At 43.2% G+C, this 25,237-nt stretch overlaps 1 protein-coding gene across 1 annotated transcript in view; it reads right to left on the reverse strand.

Annotated features, from left to right (window-relative positions):
• LOC147892039 (uncharacterized) overlaps positions 1 to 25,237 on the reverse strand; it is a 52,051-nt gene that overhangs the window by 15,131 nt on the left and 11,683 nt on the right. The window contains exons 4-5 of the mRNA XM_087388117.1: positions 16,362 to 16,541; positions 15,260 to 15,415 (exon numbers count right to left, since the gene is read on the reverse strand). Coding sequence (XP_087244243.1) covers positions 15,260 to 15,415; positions 16,362 to 16,541 — 336 coding nt within the window. The remainder of the gene's footprint in view (positions 1 to 15,259; positions 15,416 to 16,361; positions 16,542 to 25,237) is intronic.

Below are 25,237 nucleotides of genomic sequence, written 5' to 3' on the forward strand. Positions count from 1 at the left end.
GTGACCATATGTCAGATTGGAGGCCTATTACTTTGATGCCTGTAGTTTACAAACTCATTGCCAAAATGATTGTGTATAGGCTTCACGGGATATTGAATGCGGGCCTTCATCCTCATCAGTATGGGTTTGTGCCGCGAAGACAAATCCATGACAATATCTCAAATGCATTGACTGCAATTGAATATGCTAAGTACTCGCATCAAGATGTGCTCATATTGCAGGTAGATATTGCTAAGGCATTTGACACTGTTCAATGGGATTTTCTCTCTCAAATCATGACAAAGTTGGGCTTTGGTCCCAAGATAGCAAACGCAGTTTATTGGCTTTATTCTGGCTCTACTTCTCAGTGCATTCTTGGGGGTCATCTATCTCGGTCATGGACATTGGGGAGATCAGTTAGACAGGGCTGCCCTCTTAGTGCTCTCTTCTATGCTATTGCGACCCATCCCCTCTTGATGTATCTTGATCATCTTACAAACACAGGACAGATGACTGGTCTTAAAATCCCTGAGGCTGCATCTTTTTTGGCACAAGCATATGCTGATGATTCCTTCTTTATGCCACAAAATTCTCCCCGGGAAGTTCACATGCTTATGACCACACTATCATTGTATGGATTAGCAGCGGGATTGCATGTCAATTTTGACAAATCTAAATTGCTTCCCCTGAAACAATGTGACTGGCATTCTATTCTCTGGCCAGGTCAGGTGGTGCGTTCCAAAGATGTTGTCAGGCATTTGGGATATCCTATAGGATGGCATATCACCAGGAAGCAGCAGTTAAAATGGATCTTCCAAAGACTTCAACATAAACTGGAATATTAGAAAATTTCTACTTGGCCACTTCATGTCAGGCTCAGAATAGTACAGTCCATTGTAATGTCCTATGTTCACTTCTTTTTGCCTTTGTTACATTGGTCCCCCAGAGATATTTCAGCCTTTATGTCTCAAGCTATGGAGCTGTTGTGGAGGACAAAAACTGCTGTGAAAGCATTGAGACTGATGGAGATGGAAATGGTGTGCTCTCCTAGGATGCATGGTGGACTTAATGTTCTCAATATAAGATATCATGTACTTGTAAGAAAGGCGACTATGCTCCATACTTTTTTCCGTCAACAACAGCCATGGACTTGTATGATAGCATCCATGTGTGTCAACATGAGGACATCGGCATATGGCCATTGGACTATTGATCATTGGGAGGTTGTCATTGGGAGATTTGTAGGGAAGATACCTGGCTGTCCTTTCTCTACTGCTCTGATACTTGACTGGAAACAAGTACTTTCTAAGGTCAAATGGGCTCCCAATAACTGCTCGGGGACAAACTCAATGAGGAAAGAAAGTATTCATTGGGGTGCCATCTTTGACATTCCACTTGCTTTACAGGAACCTGTTCAAGCATATAATCTCATGAAATTGGGAATTAGATACATAAATGATGTGGTAGATGATCAGGGCTATGTCTTATCTTTTCCTCAGGCCACTGCTTCCTATGCATTGGGAAGGCATCATAGGTCGATATGGAAGAAAATTGCTGATTTGTTACATCCTCTTCTACCTGTTCCTCCTGTGGCTAGCACAGACAGGCTTATGGATTGGCAATTGCAACCCTCTGCTACATGCTCTCATCCTGTTCCTCTGCCTGTCTTGACCTCCATCAAAGCCTACAGGCTTCTTCAGCCTACTCCATGGATTCAGCAATATGCTAATACTCTGTGGCATATCAGGAGGCCCCTTTCATGGTGGCGGAAGAATCTCCGGATATTATGGAAGTGTAAAATGCCTTTGAAACAAAGACTTTTTCTTTGGAGATGCATGACCAGCACTTTGTCAGTGGGAATCACACTTGCCAAACGTCACATTGCACCATCCACATGTTTACGATGTCGAGCTCCTTCAGAGACTGTCCCTCATTTGCTTTGGCACTACCCGTGTTCTAGGAACCTCCTTGGAAGAATTTCAGATCATCTTCGGCTCCGTTTCCCAAGCCACAGATTTGGGAAACATTTTTGATTATTTGGAAGATTTATGAGGTCTTTGTCTCACTATTCACTATTTCTCTCATGGGTCAGATATTGGGCTCTTTGGACAATCTGGAGTGAGCATAATTTGGCATACTTGGGCCGCAAGATTCACAAGTCATATGAATCTTTCCGAGCCTCATTGCGGCAATCCTTATATGATGCCTGCCATTAGGGTGATATCCATGCTTCTTGCATAGAGCTTTTCTTTTTATGTTTCTGATCTTTGGGATACTCTCCATTTTGGAGACTTCCCATCTTGTAAATTTATGAGAATATAAATACACTGGATTTTACTAAAAAAAAGTTAGTCCTGTCCATGTGGTAGGCACAAACACTACCCACTTGTCAACCAACCTACCTTGTTCTACCTCCCCCTTACACTCCTCATATGGGGGCTCACAGATGGGGAGGTGACAATCTATACTCCAATAGATTCATCTAGAGGGCTTTGTAGCAAAAAATGTATAAACTGAAATTGTAATTATGTGTTGCCAATTTTGGCTACAGAGCGACGGCTGGGAGGTTAATCTTCATGCTACCACCCGTCATGTAATTGTAGAGTTCAGCAAATCGTTAAAAATACCGGCAAGCTGTGCGTAGGAGTTAGGACCAAGGAGTTCTCTATTCCCTTGTTAATTCAGTTTGTTTGAGGTTTGACAATTTTTGAGTTCTAAGTTGCAGTATCAGGTGTTTGCAGTTATTTAGAATTGCACATAGTTCCCTAGCATAGGAAAAAGGCATTGGTTCTAGTTTTTGTGAATTTACAGGTTTGCATTTTTGGAGTTCTAGACAATTTCGGATACTTGGAGTTTACAGCTGTATAGCAATGGTTTTGGGATCCGGTTTATGCAAATTGGAATTACAGCTTTGGATAGTGTGTATTTAAAAAAAAACAAAAACCTTGGGACTCATGGACGAAGGAAAAGCTGTAGCAATGGAGGTTGAGGGAGAAGCCTCCTAGAGCAATGGACATTGAGGGAGAACCCTCGTGGGTGGATCCCGTAGAAATGGGAGTCCAATTGGCACAACAAGTGTCGCGCTCTGCGGCCCATTCTTTGTCAAGTAGAATTGTGATAGAGGATGTCTTAAAGCAAATCATGACTCAGCAGTTACACACACCAATGTAGGGCAATCCAAGTCGAGAGAGATGGTTCAAGGCCTATCCACGAGAAAATCCAAAGAGGAAAAGGGAAAGTCTCCTATGAAACCAGAAATTTAGTGTACTTATGGTTGAACCTGTAACAGTTAACATGCCTAATACTTTCAATTATACACGAGGCAAGCTGAGTGGGTTTGTGCAGGCAAGGACTGAGTACGAGTACATAAAGAAGAGTGGGTTTCATAAGAGGTGGGTTAGAAAGTCTAGTGTTGCATAGCCTAGTAGTCTAGCCAAGTGGGCAAAGCTAACTAGGGGGTCTTCAAAACCAAGTAACATCGTTGGAGTGAAATGGAAACACTAATGGCAGCATGGGCTTGGTCAAAATTCTCTTTGACCCCAGAATAGAAAGGAAAAGCAAGGAGAGAAGGCCAATGCTTTGGATGCCTTCATTCTCGTCATTGGAAAGATTGTCCACATAATAAGGAATGGCTGATGGTTGAGATGGTAGCCTCAAAACGTGACATGAATTGCAAGACAGAGCCAACAAGATGCAATTGCAGTTAGCAGGATCTTCTTAGAGGTTAGTACCTACGTTATTGTGTCTATCCTTTTTAAGTTAGTAAATAGTGCACTTGATAACATCGTATCTAAGGCCGCACCAATGGGATATATAGCCTTTCATAATACAGAGTTAAGATGAAAGGACAAGTAACCAATCATGATCTCATTGTGTTGTATGACTCAACGTCGATACACAATGTAATTAACTCCAAGCTCGTGAAAAGGCTGAAAATTGAAAGTCAATCTTTCTAACTACGCATATACATTCATGTTGGTAGGTGGAAGTTCTACTAAAGTATGCGACCAAAAGGTTACCCAATTAGAGCTTCGTCTTCAAGACTATACAGAAAAGTTGGGCTTTCAATTGACTAGGCTTGCTCACGCAGACATAGCTGTAGGACAGACATGGCATTCTAAGAAGAATCCAGCTATTGATTGGAAGAAGCATGTTTATAAGTTCAAGATGAACGATTTAATATGTTCTGCAAGGTGAAAAGAATTTAGCTCAAGGACCGTTGGTCTGATAGAGGTTTTAAAAACTCCGAAGACTTTTTATTTCTTTGTACAGCATTAATAGAGTCGGTCGAGAATGTATCGACTAGCACTAAGACTACCGAGATGGAAATTGCAAAGGAGTTCTTAGATTGCTTTAGGGAAAAGTTGCCTTATGGGTTACCTCCAGAGCGGAATGCTCAACACAAGATTAAACTTATCCCGGGAGGCAAAACCTATAAATAGACCTCCCTATAGGTTAAGCTTTACTGAAGAAGCTAAGATGCGAAGGCAACTGAAAGAATACCTGAAGCTGGGGCATATTCAGCGCAATTTCTCACCTTTCACTTCGCCAATGATATCAAAAAAGAAAAAAGATGATACACTTCATCTCTATATAGTTTATAAAGGTGAACAGTATCACTACTAAGCACAGATATCGATTTGATGATTTGTTAGACGCATTACATGGAGCCATAATTTTCAGTAAGATAGATCTTAAGAGTAGCTATCATCAGATCTGGATTAGAGTCGAGGATATGCATAAAAATGCTTTGAGAAGTAAGTTTGGACATCACGAGTTTTTGATAATGCCATTTGGGCTTACCAATGCTCTAGCTACGTTCATCACGCTTATGAATGATTTACTCACCCATATATCAGGAAGTTTGTAGTACATTTTACTGATGATATTCTTATTTATAGCAAAAGTATTGATGAGCATTGTGAACACTTAAAAGACATTGTTCATTACTTTGAGGAAAGCCAGTCCAAGAAGAGGCCAAATTATGCAAAATATACCATAAGAATGGCATGCTAAAACGTAATGGCAAGATAGTTGTACCTATCAGAATGATATTAGGCAAAGGATCATTCGACAATGCCAATGATAGACCATGTGCCGGACATTTAAGCGTTCAGAAGACATATGATCTTACGAAACAAGATTTCTTTTGGCCAAAGATGAACAAACATATTCATGAATATGTGACATTGTGTTTCTTGTGTTAAGTGAGTAAAACAGAGCTAGTGAAGCCACCTATCCTTTTGCAACTCTTGGCGATACCATCAACCATATGGGAAGCATTTCCATAGACTTTATCACTGATCTACCTACGACACAAGGTAGATATGATTCTATCCTTGTGTGGATGACCGTCTTATAAAGATGGCTCACTTCATTCCAACTAGGGAGTCTATTAGTGCCCCACAGTAGCAGATTTGTTTATTAATCATATGCTTCGTTTGCATGGATTACCTAGCCCTACATAGTGTCAAACACGGATACTAGATTTACCAGTCATTTTTAGACTGCGGTTTTTGAGACACTAAGGACTGAGTTGGGTCTGAGTAGTGGGAAACATCCTGAAACGCATGGTCAGACAGAGAGAGTCAACCATGCTATAGACGATATGCTAAAAGCATATGTATCATTAAGGCAACATATGTGGAACAAGTGGTTCAATTGTTTAAGTTTGCCTATAATGATAGAAAATGTTCCTCTACAAAAATGAGTCGGTTCGACTTGAACTATCGTTATAGACCAACACATCAAACTATAGTTGGAATACCTGAAAAAGCGCCTAATGCCACGAACTATGTTGTTTAGATGCAGGAGATACTAGCACTTGTGAGAGCCATTATCCACCTAGCTATGGATAGAGCTAATATATATGCAAGAGCCAATATCCACCTAGCTATCTTTCCGACAGTTTAAGGAAGGAGAAAAAGTTTCTCAGGATTCCTCCATGCTCCAAGTTTTTGACGTAGAAGGTGTGCAAAGTTATCATCCCAATATTATGGGCGGTGGTTTATTCTAAAAAGAATAGGCCAGGTATCCTACAGATTGAAATTACCATAGGATTGTAAGGTGCACCCAGTGTTTAATGTTTCTCGCTTAAAATAGTTTTTGCACTTAGGCGACTCACTAATCAAGGGTATTGTTTTATTTCAGGATAGATGATTATGAAAAGAGCAAACTAACAAGAATCTTGGACTGAGGAACGATGCAAGTATGCAATCGAAAGATGCCCATGGTGTTGGTTGCATGGCATGGTTTACCTCTATCTTAGGTGACTTGGGAATCCGCATACCAGATGTGGAGAGCATTCCTCGATTTCGTGACTCATCATTGCAGACATTGATCCCTAAAGAGGAAAGGAATGTTATGCTCAAGTTGAGATAACATGACCTCATATGGGTGAGTTGGCATTAACTTCCAAGTGACCAACATTTGTATTGTATTTGTGTTGCACTTTATGTACATGTTCAAGAGGTTTAATGCCAAGATCGACAATGTGGAAAGTTCAATTCTGTAGAGAGTTATTGTCTTTCACATTCTATTATAGTTTTATTGCATATGATATGACATGGTATGGATTCTTGCATAGTTTTAAGTGATTCCCCCTTCCAGCAACCTTCCCATTCTGACATCTCACATTCCTGAAATGTTTCTATTCCCTAGTAGTTATGTTTCCATTCCCTAGCGCTGAACAGCTCCCGAAGGAGCCCACCTTCAAAAAGAGATGAAAGATGAGGTTTTTCCCAACAGAATTGCCTCCAAACGACTTGGGAGGTGCTGAGAGTGAAGGGCAGCCTCAACTGATACCAAATGTTGGAAAACGGAGCTAGGGTTCGAGAGAACACAAAGAGGGAGCAAGCTGTATTGAGAATCCAACAACACACATGTGATGATTAACTCAACCACTAACTATGATTGGGGGGGCAGGGGTAAATTTAAGGGCAAAAGTGGCCCTAACCCTTATTACATTGGCCACTGCCTTAGAGATTACTATTTCTAATAGAAGCTCCACTGCATGCAATATTTGGGAGCCATGCTCTTCTCTACTGGGCTCTCCATTATTGGATTTCATTAGCCTTCCTTGCAAAACTCCTAAGACGAGAGGTGAAGGACCAATGTGCCACACTGCAGATTGCTTAGCACTCTAGCTCTCTTGAAGTGATCAAGAGTAAGGAGTCACTTGAGAGCGTCTGTAAGAGAGTGGAGATGCAACTTCCACTTTATAGCCATGGAAAATGGCTGGACAACCAGCCCTAGAACTAGGCCCACCAAAAGGACAATCCAGCCAAGCTGTAACCGACCAGTATGCCGACTTGGAGCCAAGCTGCCAAGTGGCAATAGTGCCACGTCATTAGCCAACTCTGCCACATCATTCGGTGCCCCTGCAACATGTGTGGTTGCTGCCACATTACTTGCCACTAGTACAAGTAGTTGTTCTGCCACATCAGCAATCATACAGCCTACGTGACATGTGTACCATGTCACCACTTTGGATGGTGTCTACGTGATTGTGTGCCACATCATCACCCTCGTGGACAGCCTAGAGCTTTCTTGAACAGCCAAGAACTGTCCTCAACATACATATGCATTGCTTCTTCACCTATGCTATCATGCTCATGGCTTCTCCTCGTATGGGGACCTTACATGTCAGCAACTAAGCTATGGTAAAGGATAACAGTGGGTGAATCATACCCTACAAAAGGCTCTATATGGATTAAAACAGGCCCCAAGGGCAAGCATTGCTTCTTCAGCTATGCTATCATGCTCATGGCTGCTCCTCATATGGGGACCTTACATGTCAGCAACTAAGCTATGGTAAAGGATAACAGTGGGTGAATCGTTGAGCTCCAATGCTCCGAAAGGCACTATATGGATTAAAACAGGCCCCAAGGGCATGCATGGATGAAAACAGATTGGATTGTTTAGAAGTTAGGTTCCAACCTCCATCTCTATGGGGAGGAAGGTAAGCGAGTTGCACTTTTCTTTATGTTGATCGTTTGATCTTGAGGAAAAGATCATGAAGATTCAATCACTCTTGAAGAGAGTTTTAGATGACTCACCTTGGACTATTGCATTAGTTTCTTAGGATTGACATGCATCAAGATAATGATGGCATCTCCATTTCACAACACAAGTGCCGCACAAAGATTCTTGAGTCTTACCAGATGGAGCAGTGCATTGCTACTCCAATGGAGGTAAATGTGATGCTGTCCAAGAAGAACACTTTTCCACTGGTAAACATCACAGAATATTGGAGATTGATCGGTAACCTCATTTATTTGTCAAACATGAGACCCAACTTTCTTTGCAATTGGAATATAGTGTAGGTGCCAAAATTAATAGTTATTGTGGCTCAGATTGGGTCAAACATATGGATACTTGCCGATCTAGTTGAAGTAACAATTTCAAGCTAGCACGCATTTGTGCTTCTTGGCTTAGTAAAAAAGCAATCCACAATTGTTCTTCCTTCCACAATTGTTCTTCCTTCCACCAAGTCGGACTATGGCCCTCACTGCATTGCACATGCGAAGCAATATGGTTTAGATGGGTTTTGAATAATGAGGGTTTTTTTCACAATGATTCGACCATCCTGCATTGCATCTAGTCTTCCATGCTCACACGAAGTGCATTGAGTTTAAGTACCACTTTGCACTAGAAAAGATCCTTAGCAAAGACATCAAACTTGTCTAATGTCTAACCAAGTAGATGCATTAGACATCTTCACTAAGATGTTTTCTCATGAGACACACAAGTACCTTATGGAGTTGCTTGGTATTAGACCACCACCTAGTCCAGAGATGAAGTTACTCGGATGACACTCTCTAGATCCACCTCCTCAACATGTAAGGCATCCATACAAGGAGAATCCAATGAGCACTAGGTTAGGTGGTGAATTCAGACATGCATAGCTAAGACAAGGACATGCATGAACACCGTCAATGCATGGATTTGCCAGAAATGGAGGGTGCATCAAAAACATCGGATATGCATCATCCAATGATGCTTATGTAGCAACCACATATCGGCTGATGACATGGTAGACAAGTCAAATGATGGCATGGCATACAGTAGCCACAATCTTCACATGACGGTGTGACACATTCAAATTGTGGTAGCACAATCAACTGCCGTTCACAATCCGCTAAAGTGGCAAGTCAACAAACTTGCATGTAGAGAAGGGGGAAGGGGCAGATTTGGAGATGGGGAGAGAATAACAGAAGGAAGGGAGGAGAAGAAAGGAGAAGGGGACGGAGAGAGGAAGAGAGAGAAGGATGAGGGGCTAGAGAGATAGAGAGACGGAGGAGAGAGAGTATGAGCGTAGGCAGCAAGTAGCAGGTAGGAGGAGGGAGTGTAGATACGATTAGATGTCACATCAAAAGTAACATACAGCTACCCCTCCCCAAGGAATTTCCCCCTCAAAATTTTATATGTGGGCTGTTAAATAGGTGCAGCAAACAGCAAATAATAATCAGCCCTATAGGAGATAGGGGTTGTCCTGGACAATGCTCTCTGGCTGCCATGAGTTCTCATCCTCAGGAAGTCCCTGCCACTTGATAAGACACTTAGTGTAGACTTTGTTTCGGAGTACGTGATCCCTGAAACCCATGATGCGCTCCGGAACATAGAGTATGTGGCCCTCCTCATCCATAGGTGGTAGCTCAAGAAGGACTTGGACATGCTGTCCGACATGTGGCTTCAGCAAGGACACATGGAAAACTGAATCCTGGAGCTCCTAGGTAGCTCCAACTCATACGCCACCTCGCCAACTTTGCGGATGATCCTGTAGGGACCGTAATACCTGTGAGCAAGCTTCATGTTGGTGTTACCTTTTAGCGAGGCATTACGGTTCTTATGGAGGCGTAAGTGCACATAATCCCCTTCTCCAAAAGACAGATACCTCCTGTGTTCATCTGAATACTTCTTCTTCTTCTTGGCTTGGGCATCCTACATATTCTTTTTAGACAATTGCAGAAAGGCATCCATACTCTCCAAGTCATTTCTTGCTTGCTGATTTTTTACAGCCATGTTTGCAACTAAAGATGGCATACCCACCGTGCATCCATAAGCCTCGAACAGGCTCATGCCAATAGAGGTGTGCTAGGTACTGTTGTAACAAAATTCAGCAAGTGCCAACCACTTATCCCAAGACTTCTGTGTGTCATGACAGAAATGCCTCAAATACTCCTCCAGCCATTTGTTCACCCTTTTTGACTGTCCATCCGTCTCAGGGTGGTAAGCAGTGCTAGGTGTAAGAGAAGTGCCCACTGCTGTAAATAACTCCTGCCAAAAGTGACCCATAAATTTTGCATCTATGTCTCCCGAGGGAAGCCATGATGCTTAAAAACATGCTCGATGAACTGCCAAGCAACCTGTGATGCTGAATAACAGGTCTTAGTGGTATGAAATGAGCCTGCTTTGTCATTCTGTCAACCACCACAAAAATGCTATCCCATATCTGCTCTGTGGAAGGCAACCCTGTGATGAAATCCATTTGCCATCTGGAATAGGTAATGGCTGCAAGAGACCCGCGGGTAACCAGCTCTCCACTTTATTCTGCTAGCAGGGCAAACATTCACTGACAAATTTAACTACATCCTGTTACAAGCCATCCCAGATAAAGCTCTCTTTGACCTTTTCATATGTCTTAGTAATACCCGCATGTCCTACCATAGGAGATGAGTGCATTTCCTGTAAGACCAGCAGTCGGTACTTTGAATCTGGCACCGAATTGTTGGAGATAAGTGCACACTAAGTACTATTTCCCGGTCTACATTTGTCTAAGTCTAAGTCTAAGTCTAGTCTTTATGTCATGAGTGTGTGCCATGTGGCACTTCTACAATTATCCCATAAGCACTCTTGCTTTATGTCTTGTACTTTGGCCCATATATTCAATGGGTCGCATCATTCTAATCTATCAGTCTAGCTTGTGTCTTGTCTACACTCTTCTCAAGGTATTTCTTATTTTTCAGTCTTGTCATCTCATTTCTAGTTTCTAGTTCTAGTTCTTTCTTCCATATTCCAACATGGTATCAGAGCATGTAGATCCCCTCTCCTCTCCTCTCACTCTGCTGTAGCCATAGCTTCGTCTTCTCCTTTCAGTTTACCTCTCCCTCTGGCATCTCTCTCTTCAGCCTCTCGTGGCACCTCTACCTCTGCACCGCCCTCTTCTACGCTTCTGCTGGCCGACCCTTCTCCGAGATCTGCCCTCTTTCTGCCCCGCCATTGCGCTCAGATCTGCCCTTTTCCTGCCCCGCCATTGCGCTCAGATCTGTGCTCAGATCTGCGTGTCCGCCTGCTCCAAGTCTCTGTGCCGGATCTGCTGTAGCGCCAGATCTGTGTAAATCTGTCGTCCGTACGTCCGTACTTTGCGCCGTCGTCCGTACTCTGCTTGCCGTCGTCCGTACTCTGCTCGCCGTCGTCCGTACTCTGCTCGCCGTCGTCCGTACAGTCCGTACGACTGTACGGAATCCGTACCTACACACGCTGACAACTTCTCCTGCTCCATCTTCACGGAGATTTACATCCTTTTTACACTTCTATTTCTGCCCGGGATTAAGGTACTGAGCTTTTGCCTCTTTCAGTTTGCTGAACAGTCTCTCCTTTTTTTGCTGGTTCCTCCTGCTTCAATAGGCTGTCATATGCTATGGCCTTGACAAAGTGGTGAGAGAACCGGCTTCTGGGATCTCTTCCTCTCATTTATTTCTGCAAAATTGTAAGGGAATAGACACTGCCCTTGCATCCTAGCAAGAGGTAAGACCTTCCTACATGGCATCTTCCTCTCATTCTCTCATATCTATCGACAAATTCAATGGGTCCAACTTTCATACTTGGCAGATCAAAATCAAGAGCCATCTTATGAAAGAAGGTCTTTGGGACATTGTTCACCGTGATGCTCCCGAAGGTCCATCTGAGCAAGTTGTTGCTGCCAAGAATGACAAAGCCTATGCTATCATATTGCTCGGCCTTGGAGATGATTACATTCATCACATCTCCGACATACAGTCTACTCCTCAAGCATGGATCACTCTGGATACTCTTTTTGGAGCCCGATCTAAAAACTCTAAGATTGCACTTATGATCTCATTCTTTGATCTACATATGCAGGAAGGAGCTACTATAGCCTCTCATGTCAATTATCTTCGCAGTCTTATGGTTCAGCTTGCGTCAGTCAAGTCTCCCATCTCCGAAGATATTGCTATTGCTGTGCTTCTCAAAAGCTTACCTGACTCCTATGATACTCTTGTCACTACCTTCAAGTATCATAATAATCCTTCTCTTGAGGGTATCATCAATGCTCTCCAAGAGGAAGAAAGAACTCAACAACGAAAGGTAACTGACACTGCATTTTTAGCAAAGAAAGGAAGTTCTAAGGTAAGAAAGCCTTGCACCCATTGTGGCAAAACTAATCATGTGGAGAAGGACTGTTTCAAGGCTCATCCATGCACCATTTGTGGCCGTGATAATCACCGGGAGAAGGACTGCTACTCCAAAACCTCTACATCAGTTCCCGCAACTACCTCAGCCCATGTTGCTGCAACATCTCCATCAGTTGATCCTGCTATTCCTTCCTCACATGATGAGAAGTGGGCTTTCTGATTACTTCTATGTTTTGTCAACCACCGATGATGTAGGTCAAGGGGTTCTAGTGTCTTGGTCTTTCTATTTGTCTACAGTCAGTCTTCTGTCTATCTAGTCTTGTCTGTCTGTCTATTTGTCTATCAATCTGACTGTGTTTTAGATCCATCTTGTCCTTACCCTTGTGGACCCATATGAGGATATCACTTCAGGAGGGGTGTCTCAGGATCATTTGTCTGTCATGTTTTCTATCTCTCAGTCTATCAAGTCTGTCTTCTAGTCTTGTCTTTCTCTCTTACTCCTGGTGTCCACTTAAGGAGGGTGTTGGAGATAAGTGCACACTAAGTACTATTTCCTGGTCTACATTTGTCTAAGTCTAAGTCTAAGTCTAGTCTTTATGTCTTGAGTGTGTGCCATGTGGCACTTCTACAATTATCCCATAAGCACTCTTGCTTTATGTCTTGTACTTTGGCCCATATATTCAATGGGTCACATCATTGTAATCTATCAGTCTAGCTTGTGTCTTGTCTACACTCTTCTCAAGATATTTCTTATTTTTCAGTCTTGTCATCTCATTTCTAGTTTCTAGTTCTAGTTCTTTCTTCCATATTCCACCACAAATAAATTCTGTCCTTGCACCACAACAGCCCATTATGCAGCTTAAATTCAGCATGTCCCTGGCTCGATGGCCTCTCTAACTTCACAAATATGGGAGCTGCCTTAGAATCCTGCATGAGAGGCCATAGGCCCACACTGTTTTCTGTGGAGCATCACGATGCGATGCCTTTTTATGCACGTGAAGATGCAGGTGGTAATGCTCCTACGAGGAGGAGGTTTATTGGGATGCCCAGCCAACACTTTATACTAGTTCCATGCATGCCCTGATGGGTGCCAAAAGTGCTGATACTATCAGATTAACAGGGATGATTAATGGCAGGATTGTGCTAGATTTTTTAGCATAATTTGGCAAGGATATCTACCTTGTTTATCTCCATACTCTTCACATGTGTGAACTTGTCTTGAGTTTATTGCTTCTCATCTTGTGCATAGTGAATCTATCTAGTGACCACGGCTACAAAGAGGAGTTGTAGATTTTTCAGCTTGATTTGGCAAGGATGTCTACCTTTTTCATCTCCATTCTCTTCACATGTGTGAACTTGTCTCGAGTTTATTGCTTCTAATCTTGTGCACATGTGCACGGTGAATCTATCACATAAAATCTGCCCACGTCTTAGAAACCCCAAACTTGTAAGCAATTGGCCACAAGATCTTAGATCATCCTTCTTACAGCATCATGATTCCTGCCGCCTCATCATGCACGTGTGTCCAAGCAACCATCAGAGCAGAGCGCACCGATAGTAGATTTTGACATGCTTCATAGGCATTGGGTACTCGTTGGGACCCCAATATTTCCCCCATAACGTCCATTCACTTATGGTAACACATGATCAAATACACATTTATCCATCTCTTAGGAGTGTGCTAGGGACCTCAAGTTCCCTTGTAGGCGGTTTGATCACATGTTGTATTACTCATTGGTTCTCTGGCCTTCTACAAACTCTAATAAAGTCCTCCCTTGCTTCAACCCCCCCACATCTCTCTTCTTCCATCTACAACCTAGCAAGGTATCAAGTCTCATCAAGCTCGTTGGACATGCAAACAAGCTTGGATAGCCTTTTTCACTCTCTTGGACATAAACAAGAGGCACACTAAGGAACTGAGGAGCACAAGAGAAGACAAAAGTAGGAGGGACATGGGAGAATACGAGAGCAACAAACAAAAAGGTGGAAGCTTGTCAAAGCAATGCAACCAAGGTGAAGCTTTGCTAAAGAGCATGTTGACACAAAGATCGGGTTGAAGTATGTAGACAAGGGCTGGTACAAGTTGTTCTTTTTCCTTTTTGTACAAGGAAAATTGATTTTCATATCATATCATATCAACAGATTAAAGTGCAGAAGTGAACCCATAGCCTGTGATGAGTGAACTGGAACCCAGGGCCCAGAACAAGTGTACTGGAATAAACTTGAACTGAGAATAGAATGGAAACAAGTGAACCTAGAACCCCAGCACTCCGAACAAAAAGAAAACTGGAACATGTGAACCCAAAACACAAAACAAGTGAATCTCGAACTCAGAACAATTGAACACAGAACCCGAACAAGTGTGGAACCCGTATAAGTTGTTCTTAAACACAGCTCATTTTGTCAAATGGAAATTGAAGCATATAAAAAGCTTCATGCAAAAATGTAAGGACGTTTAAAACATCCCTCCAAATCTTCCGTATGTGGTCATACAAAATAAAAGTGAAGGCAACAAAGCAAGAAATAATCTTTCACCTGGATCACAATTTGAATTTAGTTGGCCAATATAAGGAGATTGATTTGTAAATTTGTAAATTACAGACTTTTCAAAGAATGGAAGTGGACATAGTATACTAGTAGCCTTCAAAGATTAAATTGTAATCCATATCAAAAATTATCAAGCCTTGTCAAAATAGCCTACACAACAAGAATTGACCACAGCTTCAGGTATAATTTTCTCATTCTAGACTAATTGAGTAATAAGGATTTCCCTGCCATCATATAAGAGAAAAACACTCAACAATTGGAAGCTAAATACCACATTGGACACTAGTCATTGAAGCACAAGTAATTCAAGCACATTATTAAACTATTCAAGATTACATGAGAGAATGAAATCAACATGCCTTGTAGTTCTTCACAAGATCTTCATAATAAATTGTAGTATGTCGAGTGCTGTTAAAAAATTGAATGGCATTGTTTGTAATATCTAGAACCCACTGTAAATGAGCTGGCAAAAAATCTTTGTTGATGAATGGTCGGTAAGCAGCTAATGCTTCTGCCTGTGGAAGTAACCTCTTTTAAGTTTGTAGAAGCCTAATTATAGCAGAAATCAAGCAATACACGATAAACCTCCCCCTCTCTCTCTCTCTCTCTCTCTCTCTCTCTCTCTCTGTGTGCTACTTTTCTAAGTCGAAGCCTGCCTGTAATCTCTTTAGAAGGCCAAAACAAAAGGAAAAAGCAAAGAAGAAGCTGCCATTCGCAATTGCCTTTAGCAAGATACGGGATGAACCAAAGGGGAAGGCCTTATACCAAAAAGGACTTAACCCAATGCTGACTTATGGGACATATAGCCCTTTAATGAGAACATCTCCCTTGGGAAACATGCAGACTATGAACTATGAACTAGCTCTCAGGTGGAAACAAGTAGTTGGGAGAATGTACCAAGGGAGGGCCGAGTTTTCAAAATACGCCCCTTTAGAGACATTGGGAATGAGCACCATACAGTTCTTGTATGCCTGAAATAGAAATAGATAAGGGAAAAATACAAGAAACATACTTATGAAAAGTCTTAAAACACCAAAGGAAAGTTTACACCTTGGCGAAATTGCCTATGAGCACAAACATGCCTGAAAACTATGCAGCTCCTATACAGCTATCTGAAGAGCTGTAGATTCTGGTCTTTGATACAGTACCATCCTTTGTCCCATAAATCCTATTGGTCTCTAATGGACATTAATAAAATTATATCATAGCAACCGCCCCCCACCCTCTCTCTCTCTCTCTCTCACACACACACACACACACACGCGCCCGCATATGCATGCGCACGCACACACATCCATAAATACAAACAACTCTGCCAGACAACAGGACCTCCATGTTTAGTACCTGACATTAAAACATCTCAAAACATTTTAAGCTTTACTTTTCCTTGGAATCCAATAAATTCCAAAGTAGGCACAAAATGTCTTAATATCTTACAAAAATGAAGCATATAGTCCATACCTCCTCAGCAGAATGCACGTGTGCTTTGTGTGTACCATTCAATAGTTTTACATCTCTGTCATAGGCATTAGCCAGAACAGAAACCAGCCGTTTCAAAAGATTGCGTCTCAGCAAAAATATGATGGAGACTCCATTTTCATGGAAATATGTCAAAGCTTCCTTACTATACTCCATTACACCCTGATATTTATGAGCGTATAAGAAATCTCTCTCTCTCTCTCTCTCTCTCTCTCTCTCCCCCTCCCTCCCTCTCTCTCTGTTTCTTTTCTCTCTCATAAACACAAATGTTGTCGTCCCACAATGGCTCCAAATGCCTCTCAGCAAAAATATGATGGAAACTCCATTTTCATGGAGATATGTCAAAGCCTCCTTATTATAGTCCATTATACCCTCAAATTAGTTGCATAAGCTCTCTCTCTCTCTCTCTCTCTCTCCCCCCGTACAGCCCGCCTCAAGCCCCCCCCCCCGCTCAGCCTCTCCACCTCTCTCTCTCTCTCTCTCTCTCTCTCTCTCTCTCTCTCTCTCTCTCTCTCCAACTCCTCCGTACAGCAAGCCGTACAGCTCTCCTTACAGCTCGCCATAAACCCTCCATACAGCCCGTCGTACAGTTCCGTAATCCCTCCGTACAGCTCGTCATACACTCTCCGTACAGTCCCGTACAGCTCGTCGTACAGCACCGTACAGTTCTCCGTACCCTTTTCGTACATCCCGTACCAGGCCATCGTACTTGCCCGTACCTTCTCTCAACAAGCTCCTACGGTTTCTAACCCCGAATTGGGCTAAACTCCCAGCCCAACTTGGCGGTTAGGTTCAGCTAGGGAGTTCTAAGAAATAGCCAATATGGATTGATCATTGGCCTACCCTCTCCTCCAAATCCCCCTCAACTCCATCAACCTCAACTATCAGGACTCGGTACTCTACAGTTGCAGCCATGACACCCTCTCCGTATGCACGCAATTACCAGCAAGAAGGGTCCAAACGACCTATCATTGGACAACATGAACAGATTTATTATTTGCAGCAAGCAGTTAGAGAGTTAAGGCTTGAGCTGGTAGAAGTAAAAGCTCGACTTCAAGTTCTAGAGAGACCTGGCAAGCATATACCTAGATGAATCCAAGAACATTCCCAAACTCATCCTCTAAAAACACAACATAGTGCAGTTTCAATCTCACGATAGTTTCAAGCAGGCAGTAATTGCTGAGGTTGTGGACTCATGTAAGAATTCTCCTCCTACTCCTAACTAGTCTCTACAATCAAAGATCTGGTCTATACTGAAGTACAATCAATCAAGAAAGAAGTGATTGAGGAGTTTGACACAAAGGCAAACAAGACTGATATCCAAGAAGAGATCAAAGAACACGAAGCCAGATGTGATAATGCATTGAAGATTGGAGTGGGGGGGGCTCCCTAAAGAATGGTTCAAAGATGATGACTCTTTCAATGAGACTTTAGCACATGTCAAAGCAGCCATGCCTAATATTGAATGGAAGGTTGATGATGATAATAATGATGATGATGATGATGATGACGCGGCAACTAATATCCGGCACTCCAAAGGACATGCTATTCTTACACTTAAGTCGCGAGATTTACGGATCAAGCTTCTTCGACAATCTTACAAGTTGAAAGGGACTAAGATATGGATAGCTAAGGAACTTACACGAGCTCAATTGAAGAACGAGGCAACGGAATTAGCTAAAGTCAGGGCTGCTAGGAAGGATGGAAAATGGGCAGTTTATTGTGAAGGCATAGCACTAATCAAAGAGTTTAAATCAAAACCAAAAGACTCTCAGTCTTAAACTGATGTATGGCTAATTACTTTTTCAGACTACGATGTAGGTTTTCTTAATAATTGGGGTTGCTTTTGCAGTCCCTGGGAGCTGCCATGTGCCCTCCCTAGCAGATGTACTAGATGGTTTTTTGCTGTCCCATAGACCTGTTGGTCTCCCGTAGTAATTAATAGGCTCTCTCTCTCTCTCTCTCTCTCTCTCTCTCTCTCTCTCTCTCTTCCCACATGGCGGTGGGACAAGTACAGTGGACTATCTATTGGGCCCATTAGCCCTTGCCTCGCCGATACACGATCTCATTGTACCCCCTTCCCCACTCGGAGCTGACCACTCATACCTGGCCTTCCGTATCTTTGCTACTATGCCAATCACACGGAGAGTTCCTCCACGCCTACCTGTACCCAAATCCACTTTGACCACGCCCTCGACCCAGTATGTGTGAATCAAATAGCTAGAGAGCTTCCGACCATACTTGGTAATGATATAGACCTCGAACACCCTTGCCTTAGGGTATAGGACGCTGCCACCAGATCCTTTCCCACGACCCGATCCACACGAGCCCAAGATGGGAAGATGCCTCAAAATCTTTGGTTTGACGACGAGTGCAGAGAGGCAAGAGCCCACCTCACAAAGGAGCAAGCCCTAGGCCACTTGGCGTCATCTAAGGCACAGCGAATCTTCTGATAATTGGCACGCCATAAGAGGCAGGCCTTCCTCACACACAGGATGGACGAGAGCCCACCTCACAAGGGAGCGAGCCCTGGGCCACTTGGAGTTATCTGAGGCACAGCGGATCTTCCGACGATTGACACACCATAAGAGACAGGCCTTCCTCACACACAGGCGATGTTAGAATTATCGCCATAATTCATGCAGTGACCAATGTATGACTAATAAGCAAGTTAGGGGCACTTTTCCCTCATTAGAGGTTTTTTCCCCTAACCGCAGTTAGTATACCCAACTACAGTTAGTAGTTAGTGGTTGGGTTAGTTAGGTTTTTGTCACTTTGACAAAACCCCTAGTTTTGTATGTTTTGTGTATATCTCTTTTGCAATACAACTGACGTTGCTCTCCTTTCTGCACACACCCTTTTGTTCACATTTGGTATCAGAGCAATCGAACACTCGAACGTCCTTAGCTCTTAGCTTCATTGTCAATCTTCATCGTCAAGTTCATCGTTAAGCTTTATCATCACGCTACAACTCCCGCCCCTACGTTTTTGTCCGTACAGCTCCCGCCTGTACGTTTTTGTCCGTGCAGCTCCCGTCAGTCTGTACGTTGTATGGGTGACTAAGCTGTTCGTCTCGTACACCGACAAGTGCCATCTGTACAAGCGCAGCTCCATACCTGTTATGCTCGTCATCCATACTTGGTATAGATTCCATACGCTATCGTACATCTCTCTGAGTATCTGCCTGTACATATGTACGTCAGTTGTCCGTACAACCGGCGCCACCCGTCGTACAACCTATGCCACCTGCCGTACAAGATCATTCCAGATTCAGAGATGGTCACTACCACTTTGAATTCTCTTCCTAAGTCTTATCTTGGCTTTCACACCTCATTGAATTTGTCATTGAGGGGGGGTGGCATCCCTCTCACTTTTCATGAGTTGATAGGACTTTTGTTGCAGAAAGAACAAACCAAAAAGAACATGACTTCACGGGCTGGTGAACATGCAATGCTTTCGAAATTCAAGCCCAAAGGGAAGGGGCAGCATAAGCAGCATGTAAATCAGCCTTCACATCAGCATAAAGCTGATTCTCTCACAAGGCTAAGAATGATACAGAGAAGCCCAAGAGAAAGGGTGTTTGTCATTATTGCAAGAAGCCGGGTCACTACATCGGGGAATGTAAGAAAAGAATTGCCAAGGAAAACAAAAAGGATTCTGGTACGGCTGTCACAGATTCAGCTCCGCATGCACATGATGGTGGTGATGCTTCATCCAACTTAGTAGAAGAAGAGATGCCTTTCTGACTTGCAGTCCTGATATTCAGACGGTTGCTTCTAAGGATTCGTGTGCTTTCAATGTCAATGAGACATTGAATAATTGGTACTTTGATAGTGATGCCACCAAACATCACTTCCACGAAGCGTGCGTTTGATTCTCTGCATCCATCACCCGTTGGAAAAAGGGTGTATTGTGCCAATAACTCTTCTTATTCCGTTTGTGGCATTGGTGAGATTGTACTTACAGCCACAAATGGCACAAATTTCAGAATTCATGATGTGCTTTATGTACCTAGAATCAAGAAGAATTTACTTTTAGCGTCCTCTCTTAATAGAAGAGGATTTCAGATTGTCTTTGAAGATGACAAGTGTGTTGTCCGAAATAGGGAAGATGACTATGCCTTGAGACTATCTGGCACGTTGTTTCGTGGTCTTTTTCAACTTGATGTTTTTTAGAAAAGACTAGATGATGCACTTGCAGTTTCTTCTCCCACAGCTACTCTGCAGAATGCAGAGTTATGGCATGCTAGATATGGGCATATGAGTTATAGCTACTTGCTGACACTTCAAAAACATGCTATGGTTGATGCTTTGCCTCCTTTGGAGTCACCTCCCCTCCATGCTTGTGAAGGGTGCATACTTGGGAAGATGCACAGGTTTCCCTTCAAGAAGGATAGTGCATACGAGCTGTTCGGAAATTGCAGCTCATTCATAGCGATGTATGTGGTCCCATGAGGACTCCTGCATTGGGTGGTTATCTCTATTATGTCACATTTATTGATAACTACTTAAACTACACTTGGGTTTATGGTTTGAAGAAAAAATCAGATGTATTTAAGCATTTTCGACACTTTGTTGCCAAGGTTGAGAATGAAACAGGCCTCACGGTTCAGATTCTACACATAGATAGAGGCGGGGAGTATAAGTCTCATGAATTTGAGGCTTATTTGAAAGAGAAGGGCATCACACATCAGCTTACAATGAGGCTTACCCCTCAGCAAAATGGCAAAGCTGAGCGAAAAAATCGCACTCTTATGGCGATGGATAGATGCATGCTTACAAGCAAAAAATTGCCTCACCGGTTTTGGCTTGAAGATCTCATGTGTGCCAACTATGTTTTGAATCGCGCTCCCACTAAGGCTTTGCGAACCAAAACTCCTTATGAAGTTTGGCATGGCAAAAAGCCTTTACTGGATCATTTTTGTGTCTTTGGATGTGTTGCATATGCCCATGTGCATGTTGAGTTTCAACATAAGCTGTCCGACAAGGCAATTAAGTGCATATTTGTTGGATATAGTGCCGAGAGCAAAGGTTATCGTCTCTACAATCTTGCTTCTCGCAAGATTTCTGTTAGCAGAGTTGTTATCTTTTCTGAATATTCAGCGCATACACATGTTGAATTTAATGTTCCACCTTCTTCCATCTCGGATGATGTTTTTGAGGGATTGTTACCCATTGCATTGGGTTTTGGAGTTGATATCCCTACTGAAAATCAGATTTTACAGCAAGCACCTCTTGTTCCAAGGCTAATTTAGTTACACCACATGTAGTGGAAGATGCCGTCAACCAAGAAAGGACAAAAATACACGCAGCAAAATCAGTTCCTCATTGGTTGCTTCAAACTCTCAAGGAGAGAAGGCTTGATGCTCCTTTGCTTGGCAGAACTCGGAGTGCATCCAAACAAGCAGAGGGGTCAAATTTTGAGGATTCAATTTTTATAGGTGCACTTCTGGATGAAGAAGAGCCCGACTCTTTTGAGGAGGCTCAGGATAATGTGCATTGGATGAATGCCATGAAAGATGAGTTGCAGTCCCTTGATAAGAATCGGACTTGGAATCTTGTGGATTTGCCACCAGGGAAGAATGCCATAGGTACCAAATGGGTTTTCAACGTAAACCGCAAGCCAGCTGGGTCTATTGATAGTACAAGGCCAAGCTGGTTGCAAAAGGTTATGCTCAAAAAAAGGGCATTGATTATGAGGAGACTTTTGCTCCTACTTCCAGGATGACTATTATCAGGTCAGTGATTGCCATGCCTGCACATTTTGATTGGCGTGTACATCGGTTGGATATAAAAACAGCTTTCCTTAATGGAGACTTGTTGGAAGAGGTTTATGTGAAGCAACCTCCCGGTTTTGAGGTGTCAAGTCTAGCCCATAAAGTATGCAAGCTGAATAAGGCTTTGTATGGGCTGAAACAAGCTCCACGAGCTTGGTATTCGAAGATTGATGCCTTTCTGATCAGCAAGGGTCTCACTAATAGTCCAACTGAAAGCACCCTCTACATCAAGAAGGATGGGGGGATATTTTGGTCATCATTCTTTATGTAGATGAAATGTTGCTCATAGGTTCAAATGAAGGAATAATTGCAGATTTCAAGGCTGAGTTGAGAGCCACTTTTGATATGTCACATTTGGGCATGCTTCATTTCTATTTGGGGATCTAGTTCATAAAAGAGAGACGTGGCATCATTATGTCTCAATACAAGTATGTGCAGAAGCTTTTGGATCGGTTCAGGATGCATGATTGTAAGCCCATAGCCACTCCCATGGAGCCAGGGCTGAAACTTATTATGTATGATGGAGATGAACCAGTTGATGCCACACTTTACAGCCATGCTGTTGGATGCCTCATTTATCTATGCAAAACTCGGCCTGATATTCAGTTTGCAGTTTCCCACAGACTATGCATTGGCAGGCTGTGAAACGCATCTTTCATTACTTGCAAGGCACCAAGTCTTATGGCTTGATGTTTCCCAAGGGGACCAAGGGGAGTGACTTGCAGATGCGTGCTTACAGTGACTCGGATTGGGCTGGAGATTATGACACAAAGCAATCCACTAGTGGTAATTGTTTCTTTGTGGGTGATGCTTGCATTTCTTGGTTGAGCAAGAAACAATCTACAGTGGCTGCATCCTCATGTGAAGCTGAGTACAGGGCAGCTTTCACAGCAACAATTGAGTGTGTTTGGCTGTGTCGTTTAGTGGCTGATCTTCATCTAGCATTGGAGGGTCCTTCTCCTATTCTCACTGATAGTCAGAGTGCTATTGCAATTGCCAAGAATCCTGTGTTTCATGCTCGCACGAAGCACATTGAGGTTCATTATCATTATGTCAGAGAGAAGTTGCATGCAGGGGAGGTCAGTATGATCTATGTCTCCACACATGACAATGTTGCAGACATCTTCACCAAAGCACTTCCACGTGAGAAATTTGAGGCATTCCGCAATGCTCTCAACTTATCTCCTTTTGGTGATTGATCTTTTCCTTGTACATCATCACATTGGCATTGCAGGGGGGTGTTGGAATTATCGCCATAATTCATGGCAGTGACCAATGTATGACTAATAAGCGGTTTAGGGGCACTTTTCCCTTATTAGAGGTTTTTTCCCCTAACCTTAGTTAGTATACCCAACTACAGTTAGTAGTTAGTGGTTGGGTTAGTTAGGGTTTTTTCACTTCGACAAAACCCCTAGTTTTATATGTTGTACAAGCGGAAAGCACAGGACATGAGAGCGTCTGGACTGAGCTTTTTGCACATGGGCAAGAGGTCTTAGCCCCGGTTCTAGCACAGATGTTCAACCATGTTGTATGCCACAACTTCCCACCTGCTTGGAGTGCTACCATTACTGTACCGATACACAAAACACGAGACCCCATGGATGTTGGGAACTACCGCACCCTCATGATTGGCCACACATTGGCCAAGATTTATGATCAATACTAGGAAGGGAGATTAGTAGTCATCACATCTTCACTTTGAGGGCTATCATTGAGGAGGCTAAGTCCAGACACCAGAAAGTCTACGCTTGCTTTGTAGACTTTTGAAGGCCTTCGACAACGTCTCGCCATCCCAAATGACTAGGAGACTACAAGAGATGCAAATTCTAGAGCCTTTGATTTGGGTTGAGCTATATGAGTCCGTCAAAGGGAGAGTTCGTGCCCCAAGGGGTTTATCGGACTGGGTTGAGAGCAAGATAGGAGTGAAGCAAGGTTGCCCCCTCTCACCGACTCTTTTTGGACTCTACATTGAGGAGATCACATCCTTCATCGACCGCCTAGGGGGCGAGGGATCACTACTAGCTGAGCTCATGATACATATATTGCTATACGCTGATGACATAGTCCTTATATCATCTTCAATGGAGGAGCTGCATATACATTTGAAGGCCCTAGAGGTGTTTTGCAAAGAGAGAGACCCAATAGTCAACCTTGGGAAGACCAAGGTGATGATTTTCAACACCTCACGCGCAGTGCTTTCCCGACATAGCTTCACTTACCGAGGTGAGCCAATGGAGATATTGCAATTCTACACATACTTGGAAGCACTCTTCATAGGGGCTGTCTTCACGATGACTCAAGCAACCAGGGCACGACTCACACGAGGTGAGAGTGCTTTGGCTCGACTAGAGAGACAACGCTTCCAGGCACATTTTCCGGATCCACCGACGACGAGCTGGCTCTTTGACACTTTAGTGCGGCCGACTGCCATGTATGCAACACCCTTCGGGGGGGGTGATCTCCCAATGACAAAGTGGAGGACCGGACACACTCTTAGTTTTGAGCTCGATTTTGCTTATTGACTTACTATTTTTAATTGATTCAACATAGGTAATAGGGGGTAAAAGGGAGTTGAGAGAGCTAAAAAGGAGATGAATGCAAGGGGGGGGTTGGGGTTGTTTGGGTGTTACAAGTCATTTTTCTCTCGTGCAGGTATGTTTTGTATCGAGAGCAGGCGAGCAGAGCGGATTCCCAGGGAGAGTCGTATCTGCACATTGTGTGAGCACCATGAGGTGGAGTCAAAGGAGCACTTTCTCTTCCGTTGCCCAGTCTACTATGAGATTCGTGGACAATATCATTGCCTTTTTAGAGACGGATTCGAGGGCCTCTCCAGACTCCACCTATACCCAAATCAGAGATGTCTAGCAGCTCTTATTCACGAGGCAGTCCGACATAGAGACCATCTCATCAGATCCCGGAGGCAGAAGCAAGGAACCGTGCCCGGCCCATCTCAGAGTACGATCACAAATTTCTTCCCGACAGAGCAGGTTGCTATCCCGGCCATTGTCAGTAGGAGAGGGAGAGACCCTAAGACCGAGACACGTACACACGGCTGAGGATAGACACACAGATCACACTCATT

This window comes from Dipteris shenzhenensis, chromosome 17 (genome assembly GCF_047967505.1).
Source record: "Dipteris shenzhenensis isolate YYH24624 ecotype China chromosome 17, Dip_SZ_1.0, whole genome shotgun sequence".
Lineage (NCBI taxonomy): Eukaryota > Viridiplantae > Streptophyta > Polypodiopsida > Gleicheniales > Dipteridaceae > Dipteris > Dipteris shenzhenensis.